We start from the raw sequence: 10,344 nt of genomic DNA, 5'->3' as shown, positions 1-10,344 counted from the left end.
GGGGTGGGGCGGGGGGAGGGCTGTGCGTGAGGGTTCTCCAAGGCTGCATGATTTGGCTGGGGGGGAGAAGCAGGAATACCTGGGAGAGAACACTGTAGGGAGAAATAATTATGGGGTCTCTATGGCGGAACAAGGATGAAGGGGTACTCAGCGAATCGTCCCTCGTATTGGCAAGGTCTTTGTGGAGGGTTTCAGGGAGTTGGCGTCAGTGGAAGCCCTGAGATCGCCCCTATCTGCCGGCGGGGGTTTTCCCGGAGGCGTCACGCCTTCTGACCTCGGGAGCCCGCGGGGCTGGACTCTGGTCCGGAAGCCGGGGACTACAGCCCGTCCTAGCTGCCGGGAGACCGGGAGGGTAAGGGAGGGGGCGTGTTCGGAGGCCAAGGCACCGCCCCCGCCCGCCCGGAAGGAGGCTGCCACAGCTCCGAGTGGAGATCCCGGCCCCTGTCCTTATATGGGCAGCCGGAAGCGGCTCGCGCGCCTGCCCTACGTCATTATATCCAAATTTAGTCGTGGAAGTCTGGCGCTTTCAGTGGCCGGAAGATTCTGCCCGCCCGCCGGCGGCTGGGGGAGGGGGGAAGGGGGGGAGAGAGGAGCCTTCACTTAAAGGGCCCTTGCCACGAATGAATGGAGCTGTAGGAACAATTTTGCATCTTATTTTGGAGGAACTGGAAATGGGTTTTCTTGGAGCGATAGGGCGTAGCGGAAGGTGGGGCCGATGTTCTCCATCTATCTGCTCTGTCTCTGCGTTGCTTAGTTTACAGCTCCTACCCCAGCCTCGGTTCCCCGGGCGCAGAGCCACGTGTTCACCCGGACTGTCCTGTTGCCTGGTCCTCCGTCTTGCGAGTACCCAGCCCACCCGTGGAGCTCGTGTACAGGGAAACTGGGGGCGTGTTTGGTGTGGAGTGCAGGAATGGCAGCCCGGGCTGCGCTCGTGTCTGCAGACATCCGCTGCCCGTGGCGTGGGCAGCTATGCCCTGGAGCCAGCAGCGCTGCCCGCCGCCTCACTGCCTACAGACAAGGGGACTGAAGAGGGCTGGCTTACGCTAGAGAGACGCTAGAGCTGGAGGCCCCAGGGGCCTACTCGTTCGTTTAGCAAATATTGAACGAGTCACTCTCTCGATTTCCCCACCTGAAGAAATCAGGTATAACAATACCCTCCGCAGAGTGGAGGTGAGGCATGAGGTTATTTAGTGAAGGAAAGCCCTTAACAGCGCCTGGCGGGTATAGTGCTTAGTAAGTGTTAGCACGGTTATTGATTCAAAAAACACTAATCGGTTACTGATTCAAAAAAACATTAGACACCTGGTAGATGCTAGGAACTGTGCCCACGGGGGATGTATCGGTTCGAACCCCGGTCTTCCCCGGCGTGAAAGGAAACTTGCCGCCTACAACCAGCTGGGGTTTCAGACGCAAGCACGTGGGTGGACTCTGCCCCGCATCCGCGGCCCCCCTCTTCTGGGCCTGCGCGCTAGCGTATTAAGGACTCTGAGAAAGGAGACCACCCCGAGAGCTCCGCGTGGACTGGGGGGCGCTCCTCCTCGCCCCGACTCCTGACCCTTCTCCCCCGCTCGGTAAATTCCACCCTGTCGCTTTAAGGAGTCTCTCGCCGCGGCGCGTTGGGAAGCCCGGATGCGGCTCTCTGATTGGGCGGGGCGGCTCGGTGACTTCACTCCGGGTACAAAAGGGCCCGGGTGGCGGGCGCCGGGGCAGAGCGTCCTAGCTGTGTCACGGCGTGGGTTGGCGTGAGGGGAGAAGCGTGAGCGAGCGCGTTGCCCGGAGTGCACCTGCTAGCTGTCCTGCCCAGCCTGGGAGTCCCCGCCGCCCTCGCCCCCGCCGTCGAGCCGCCATGGAAGTGCAGAAGGAGGCGCAGCGCATCATGACTCTGTCGGTGTGGAAGATGTACCATTCGCGCATGCAGCGCGGTGGCCTGCGGCTGCACCGGAGTCTGCAGCTATCGCTGGTCATGCGCAGCGCCCGAGAGCTCTACCTCTCAGCCAAGGTGGAAGCCCACGAGCCCGAGGTGTCCTTGCCCCCCGTCCGCTCCCCTGATCCTCGCCTGCACCAGTCGCGGGAGGCGGAAGCTGTAGCCGAGGCAGCGCCCCCCGACGGTGAGCAGCCCTCCCCGGAGCCCATGGACACGCGGGAGGCGCCGCGAGCCGAGGAGACCCCAGCCCGCTGTGCCCCGCGCCCCACAACAAAAGTCAGCCGAAAGCGGCGGAACAGCAGCCTGAGCGACGGCGGGGACGTCGGACTGGTCCCAAGCAAGAAAGCCCGTCTTGAAGAAGAGCAGGAGGAAGGAGCCTCGTCGGAGGTCCCTGATCGCCTGCAGCCACCTCCCGCGCAAGCCGAGGGCGCCTTCCCCAACCTGGCGCGCGTCCTCCAGAGGCGCTTCTCGGGCCTCCTGAACTGCAGCCCCGCCGCCCCCCCGACGGCGCCGCCGGCGTGCGAGGCGAAGCCGGCCTGCCGCCCGGCGGACAGCATGCTGAACGTGCTCGTGCGGGCCGTGGTGGCCTTCTGAGGGTCCCCGAGCGGCGCTACCGGAGCCCAGAGCGCGGGCCGAACCGTCGGCCGGAGTGCGCAGACCCGAGGCGGGGCCCACCCCCGGAGGAGGGCCCGCCGAAACCGTGGAGAGGAGCTGCCGCCCGGGCTGCTGAGAGGCCTGGAGAGGGACTCTGCCCCCGGGGAGCCGTCGCCGCCTCCGTGCAGCGGCCGCGCCGAGGAGCCTGAGCCGGGAGCGCGAGCGCCTTCCGCCGAGACCTGCTGCGCCCACAGGTGCTGTCTTAACGGACTGGGACGTGGACCTTTCCCTCTCCTTCTGGGACTGGGAGCAGGGAGGCTTGGTTCTTGAAACTCCTCAGGGTCGGACTTTTATTTTTTACTGGGAGCTGTGCTGCCCTTTCAAGGTTTTTCAATAGTTGGTGTTTGCATTTCCAACCTCCGAGAATTCCAGGCAGGCGCTCCCCTTCCCCCACCCGTGGCATACTTGTGCAAGCGGTCATCGTTGCGTCATGGGGCAGACGTGGGAAGCTTCCTGTTGCCCTGCGTGGGTGTGGGGCCTGGGAGGAGGGTCTGGGGTGTGGACCGCCCTGGGGAATGGGAGGAGGGCGTCCTGAGTCACCTCGCCCCGCTTGCTGCGGGTTTGTGCCCCGCGCCCCTGTGCCTTCGGCTGAATAGCGGGGGGAAGGGTGGGGGGCTGATCTAATTTCAGGTTACAGTTTTTCTCACCTGGTGCGTTGGAGGTGGGAGATGGTCACAGCCTCAAGCGTGACCATCCCTCAGACACAACAGGCGCAACCCAGACGATCCTGGTCTGAATCACAAAAATCGGCGGGGGTGTTTAGAGCGCTGTAAGGCTGAGCTGGGACCAGTTGCTGGTGGGACTGGGCCAGTGTGGGGAGGGGAAGATTCTTGCCAGGGCGTTCTGAGGCCTGTTTACCTTTACTGTGGTGGATTCTGTTTAACTTCATCTACTTGGCCTCTTGCTAGAAACGCCAGATAAAATAAAAGACCATTTGAATAAAGGCTGTGCTGCCCGTCTGGTTTTCTTCCCTGGTGGGGGAGGGGCAGGGTTAAGGGGTCAGGAGCTGGCGGCGCCTTGCTGGGGCCCCAGAAACCGGTCCGACCGGCTATCACGTGGGCAGAGTGGGCGGGATGGGGCTGGGCCCCCTTTTCTTTGCCAGAGCGTTTCCGTGCTGGGTGTCCTGGTGTTCGGACTCCTTAAGCTCCCCCATATTTGGGAGTTTCTTCGAAATTCTACAACTCTGGTGGTGGTGCGGTGGGGGGTGGGCTTGCCGAATTTGAGAGGTTTAGGGGAAAATACTGTTGGGTACGGTGCCCCAGGCGGAGTTGGGAGGGCCACGCCTCCTTTGGAGACTCTGGAAGGATGGCGGATCCCCCCACCCCCCACCCCCCACCCCCAGTTGACCAACTGAATCCAATTTGGCGGGGTCCCCACGGCTTGCGGGGCAGCTGAGGTGAGCTTTGGAGCGCCCTTTACAACCCTGTTCTAATCTCTGGCGGTATAATTGTGTGACTCAGGCTGGGAGGTGAGTTCCCAGCCGCAGTTTCCTCATCTGTGAAGTGGGCCCCTAAACAGCTTTCCCTCGAGGCGGCTGTAGATTTAGAAATGGCCCGTGAGAGCCCTAGTTATTTGCTTTGGCTCCATCCCAGCTCCATTTCGGTCACCCGAGAGGAGAAAAGGCTCATAATTTACCCACTGCTGATTTAAGAGAGGGGCTGGGCTGTAAGGCGTTGCCCCAGGGCGGGTGGCGGGGTGGCTGTTGGAAGGACAAAGGAGCCGCAGGTGCGGGCGGTGAGGGCGGCTGGAGGCTCCAGGAAAGCGGCCGCCCCCGCCTCCAGGCGGCTGGCTCCGGCGCTGCGAGCCTTCTGCGACCCCGGGGGACCTGACCCCGAGGCCCTAGGGTGGAAGGAGGAGGGTGCGGTGGAGGGCGGACCCGCCCCAGAACGCCCGCCTCCGGCTCCCCTCCTGCCTCGTCCACCCACCCCACTCCCCACTCCCCGCCTCCCTCAGGGTTCCCCCAGGGGAATCTAGCCTCGCTCGCCTCCACGGCCACCTGATTCTTTCCTGGGAAACGGGAGACTTTAGCGCCACCCACTCAGGGTCCTGACCCATAACTCCCCGGAGGGACGTGGGGGGGGGGGCGGGAACCCCACCCCCCTGTGGCAGTTCAATGCGTTCGCTTGGGAGCAACTCCCCCGAGAGCCTAACCCGCTCCGGGAAGTCCCTGGCGGCTGGGGAGGGGGCCTCACTGTGCATCCTGTCGCAGGAACCTCCTGGCCCTTCCTTCCTCCGGGGGAAGCGGCCTGGCCGATCCCCACCCCTGCCTCCCGGGGGGTTTTCCGGGCTGGGGGCTGAAGGTGATGCAGTGGGAGACTGGAGAAGCACCCCCACACACCTCCCTTTAAGATGTAGCCCTTCCCGAGACCCCCATTTCACCCTTCAGAATAGGCAGCATTTGTCACAATAACCAACTCTGAGGACGTTTGGAGTTTTCACACCTTTACATGGCATTGGATTATTGGGGCAGGCCCTCGGGGGGAGTAATCGATGGGACAATAGCTGGGGCAACAAAAAATGTCATGTATCCCTTGACCAGTGGATTCTCCAGGGAGCCTCAGGCCTGCAGCAGGAGGCTCCGGAACGGTGTCTATGGCGCTGTCCAAACTGGCACAAACTGGAAACAACCTACATGCCCATCCAACCCGACTGGTCTGGTAGGATGTGGACTACCCATGCCTCCCCAGAGAATAAATGGCCTGAGTGGGACAGGTCTACACACCCTGGCAACACGGATACCTCAGGGCCATGATGCTGAGTGACAAAGGCCAGCTATAGAAGTTGTGGGGTCAGAACACAGATACTGGAGCCAGACTACCAGCTCTTCTTGCTGGCTGTGCAGCATTGAGCAAGTCACCTCACCTCTCTGGACCTCAGTTTCCCCGGCTGTAAATTGTGGACAATAACAGTCCCTACCTCTCAGGTTCTTTGCGAAGAGGAAGTGAGATACTAGTATATAAAGTGCTTAGTGGAACGCCTGGCACACCGGAAGTGTGGTTATTTTATTATCATTAGAACCCAGGATGATAAAGTGCCGGCCATTTAGAAGCACATACAGTCCTATGGACATATACGTAATGTGTATACAGATGCTGTGCTCATCGCAGAGAGCTGGAAAAATAGTTCCTGCCTGCAGTAGCTCGGTGTGAACAAGGGTCAGCCTCCCCTCTCAGCTCCAGAGTTTGGTCTCATCCTAGTGATTTGACAGGGATGACTCTTCCCTCTTCCGGGCCCCCACACTTCCAGTTTCCTCTCCCCTCAGGCCGCGAGCCTCTGTCTACACTCACCTCTTGGTAGGTAGTCTCATTCAGTCTTAATGCTCTAAATGCCATTCCATGCTGACTCCCATACCTCACTCTCCATCCTGGACTTGCGCCCCCCCCCCCAGACTTTCTGTCCAGGCCCCCTCCCTATGTCTCCTTGTGGGGCACTAAGGTATTCCAAACATAACAAGACCCAAAGAGAATTCTTGCTGTTTCCTGGCAGCCTCCAAACTGAGGAATCCTCCTTGAATCCCTTTTTCTCCTTCCCTCACACGGTACCCAGTCACAGGTGCTGTCGACTTGACCTCTCATCCCACTCCTCTCTCCCCACCTTCAAGACTCCCATCTTAGTGTGAGTTGCCATCACCTCTCACCTGGATCAGAGCAGTGGCTTCCTCCCTGCCCTTGTCCCCACAATCTATTCTACACAGCAGCTACAAGGATCTTACAAAATGCAAATTGATCATTTCACTCTCTAGCTCCCCTCTGCTTCAGCCACAGTGGCCTCCTTCCTGCTTGGAGAACAGGCCAAGCCTGGTCCAGCCCAGGGCCTTTGCACTTGCTGTTCCTTCTGCCTACAATGCTCTTCTCCCAGACACCCATCCATCCTTACTTTCTTCAGATTTATGCTGAAAGTCACCTGCTCGGAGTGGTCTTTGGCTACCTGATCTAAAACAGCTCCCCATTCTGCCACTTTGCTCCTTTGCCCCTCTTCTTGGCCACGAATGCCCAACACGGGCCTAAAAAGAGTGAATGAGGCTTGGGCGCCTGGGTGGCTCAGTCATTAGGCGTCTGCCTTCGGCTCAGGTCATGATCCCAGGGTCCTGGGATCGAGTCCCGCATCGAGTCCTGCATCGAGCCCCGCATCGGGCTCCCTGCTCAGCGGGAAGCCTGCTCCTCCCTCTCCCACTCCCCCTGCTTGTGTTCCCTCTCTCCTTGTCTCTCTCTCTGTCAAATAAATAAAATCTTAAAAAAAAAAAAAAGAGTGAATGAGGCTGTCTGGGGTAAGCAAGTGCTAAGTGCTTAATATTTACTGTCTCATTTAATCAGTGGCTTCTTGCGACTCTTAGAATAGAATTTCCCAAATTTCAGACAGTTGGACAGGTAGGATTTTTGTCATATCTGCATACTGACTGTACTATTATTTATCTAAAATTTTTTCTTAAAGCAACTCACTTGTTAATCACTAACCATATTTAGAAGGTAACAGTTAATGAAAGTTACAGTGAAAACAAAACAATGTCATAAGATCCTGCTGAAACAGACAGCTTTCTTAGTTACGAAGAGAGATTAGCAAGAGTTAAAGACACATTATTAGGATAGGAAGTGGCCTATCTTTAGTCAGAAAACTAGGTGAAGACTGAAAGCTGAAAAGAGGGAATCTGAGGGATTCATTCTCTTCCTTAAATATTAGCATTAAATCACTTTGCCCACTGTTCCAGAGTTAGGAAAATTCTGCTTCTGGAAGAGAGACAAAGCTACAGATGCCCCCCATTTTGGTCCAAGACTCCTGTTTACGGACACTCAGATCAAGAGCTACTTTTTTTTTTTTTGTAGTATCACAGTTGCAATTTTACATTCGTTTCTGGGTTTGTCTCTTCTAGCCTATGGCCTCCATGCGAGGGCAGAAACAAGTCTAGCAGGTGCTTACTAAGTGGTTTTTGTGAATGAATGATGCATTTGCAACTCTCCTTTGAGATCGGTCCTCTGAACTCCACTTTTTACGGATCGGGAAACTGAGGCCAGAGAGGATCGCCCTGCAGGAGAGCACGTAGGGGACAGCTCTAGTCGTGCCCGCCATCCCAAGATCCCCTCCCCTCTCCGCTGGACAGGACAGGCGCCCCGCTGAAGCCTCCGCAGAGCTGGGAAAGGGCTGGGCCACAGAAGCAGCACCCAGACCGGTTTACCCGGCTCCAGGAACCTGGGCGAGGTCCGCGCGTCGGAGAGGGGGAGACGCAGGCCTTGGCCAGGCGCAGCGAAGACCCGACTCCATCTCCGCGAGGAAATTTGCGTACCAGGCAGGGCTGTCGGGGTCCGTAACTGGCCACAACGCGGGGCGGAGCGATCTGGGTGTCCATCACAGACGGGGGCGGGACATACGAGCTTACCCGCGTCTCGCGCTCTTCTCCGGCCCCGCCCCTGCGCGCTACACCAAGTGACTTCCAAGAACTCCCGGTGTAGTGTGTGGCCCGGGCCACGCCCCTGACCCCCAAACCGGTCCGTTCCGGAACCCGCCCGGGCCCTCCGCGCGTGGCCCCCCACCCCCAAGCACGCCCCGCGGATGCAGGGGCGGGACTTAGGGGCCGCGCTGGGGGCGTCTGGGGCTGGGGGCCCGCCCGGAATCAGGTAAATCGCGGAAAAAGCGGAAGGGGAATGGGGATTGCCAGAGTTTGAGGCTCACGCTCCCCACCGTCGTCGTGGAGGCTGCTGAAACCCCCATGTGTCCAGAGGAGCCCAGAGCCCCACACCGGCGTCCAGGGGGACCAGAGCCCCCACACCGGTGTCTGGTGGAGCTCAGATCCACATACCCACGTTCGGGGGAGCCCACACCTTCCCCACCTGGGTCCAGAGTTGCTCTCACTAGGGTACTTCTGTTTCCTGAGGCTCAGCTTAGGGCTTTATTCCCCCCCCCGCCTCTGTGTTAAAGGGAGTTCACGTCTCCCCAGGTTTGTGTCCAGGATAGCTGAGCCCAAGGCCTAAGGCCCTCCACCTACTTGTCCAGCTTGAGATCTCTCCACGCCCACCTCCTTGCCTGACCCCTTATAATGCAGCCCCCCTCAGCAGAAATCCGCACCCCCTCCAGCCGTTTTTATTTCTCGTGGCCTTCCAACCTCCCGGCCCCATCGGTCCCGGATCAACCCCCACTCCCCCAGCACATTGTTGACTCTCAGCTAAGATATAATCTCAACATTCACTGTCCCCTCGACCCCCACCCCCTCAGCTCCTTCCCGCACCTAGACGGCTCCCCTGGCCCCCTGGGGACCTGCCTTTCCCCGCCTGCCACCGACTGGCACCAATTAATTTCCTCCTCAGCCTGTCCACCCACATCTGGTGGCCAGCTGCTCGCCCTCACCCTGCCCGCCCCCAGGTCTCCCAGGGAATTGCTAACAGCTCTCCTCCCTGCGCCCCTCAAATCCGGGACGCCCCACAAAAGTACACGTTTCCCCCCTCCCCCACCGGAGTCTGCTAATCGGAAAAAGCTGACAGGACCTGGAGGAGAGAAGATCTGAAATCAGATGGAGGAGGGGTGGGGTGTGAAACTTTCTAAACCAGGGATAGGGGAGGGGTGGTGGCGTGGAGGGGGAAACGGGTGGAGGGAGGCAGGAGCTGAAGTTGTACCTAAAGGCTCGAGATCAAAGCTTTCTGGCTCCCAGATGGGGACTGCAGGGAAGGCCGCCCCCACCCTGGGGCAGGCAAGGCGGAGCATCCCCCTCCCTCGGAAACCCCCTGAGACGTGGCGGTGACAGCTGTGCCCCAGCCCGTGCCCGGCGGGCTTCCTTTTCCTGTGCTCACTCTCCCGACAGGCTGGCCAGCAGCCTGGAGACACTGGTCAGGCCCTTTTGAAGGGGCTCCCCAGAGGGTCTTCCTGGACGAGGGGGAGGGGACTGGCGGAGAACAATGGGCTTCTGTAGCTGCAGGACGCCAGGCGCTTCCTGTTAACCCTTCCCTCGGGTTGCAGCTTGGGGGAGCATCTCCGAGGCCTGGACTGCGGAGGAGGACGGGGAGGGGATTGGCAGAGCAAGCTTGCCTGCTTGTCATGCAAGTTCTTTTTCTCCTGTTTCGGGTCTTGTTTTCGAAAGTGATCAGAAACGGTGAGCTGAATGCAGACCTTGCCTTCCTCCATGGAGTCATAGAGCCTGGCTCTTTGCTTTCTGTCGAGCTGAGGCTTGGACAGCCAGGGGACAGGGCATAGCTAGCCTGGGAGAATCCTCCAGGCTGAGCATCCAGACATCCCAGGATCTCTGGTGGTGGGCCTGACTGGGCTGAGGGACCCAGGTGAAATCAAGATTCATCCATGTTTGCTGCCCTGCCACATTAGCTGGGGGTCACACCCCCTGAGCCAGTTCCCTGGGTGGTCTGGGCCTCAGTTTCCCTGTCTGGGAAGTTCTCCCAAGGCCTGAGAGGAGCACAGGGTGGTCCTGACGGGCCAGAGTGACCTGAGCTGGGAGTCCTGGAAAACTTTTGCTCTTCCTTGGAGCCCCGGGAAGCCGTGTTGGGGAATTAATTAGCTGCTGTGTTAATCTGAAGATTCATTCAAAGTCCCTTCTGTTTACAGAGCTAGTCTGAGAAGCTCACCCTCAGGAGATTCTGTGAGCCTCCATGAGCCTCTGAGCGCCCCTGGAGACTCAGCACCCGGCCCTGGAGGCTTTCGGGTAGTTACAGACCAGATAACACGCTCTGTTTTAAGAAGAGACTACACACGGCCTCCCACCAGCCAGGTACTGTGCTTGGCTCCTCTCCCGTATTCACTTATCCCTCCCTGCAAGCCTAGGTCAGAATTAA

The 10,344-nt window shown here is 59.2% G+C and overlaps 1 protein-coding gene across 1 annotated transcript; it reads left to right on the top strand.

Annotated features, from left to right (window-relative positions):
• Positions 1 to 575: 575 nt before the first annotated feature.
• IER2 (immediate early response 2) lies at positions 576 to 3,521 on the top strand. Its single transcript, XM_045862893.3, has one exon. It carries the CDS (start codon positions 1,847 to 1,849, stop codon positions 2,516 to 2,518), a length of 672 nt encoding a protein of 223 aa, XP_045718849.1. The 5' UTR covers positions 576 to 1,846; the 3' UTR covers positions 2,519 to 3,521.
• The last annotated feature ends 6,823 nt before the right edge of the window (positions 3,522 to 10,344 follow it).

Source organism: Mirounga angustirostris, unplaced genomic scaffold (assembly GCF_029215605.1).
Source record: "Mirounga angustirostris isolate CCGP_5_RB_7025 unplaced genomic scaffold, mMirAng1.0.hap1 SCAF_1, whole genome shotgun sequence".
Taxonomy (NCBI): domain Eukaryota; kingdom Metazoa; phylum Chordata; class Mammalia; order Carnivora; family Phocidae; genus Mirounga; species Mirounga angustirostris.
Note: the sequence above shows the minus strand (reverse complement) of the source record. Positions and strands in the feature narration are given on the sequence as shown.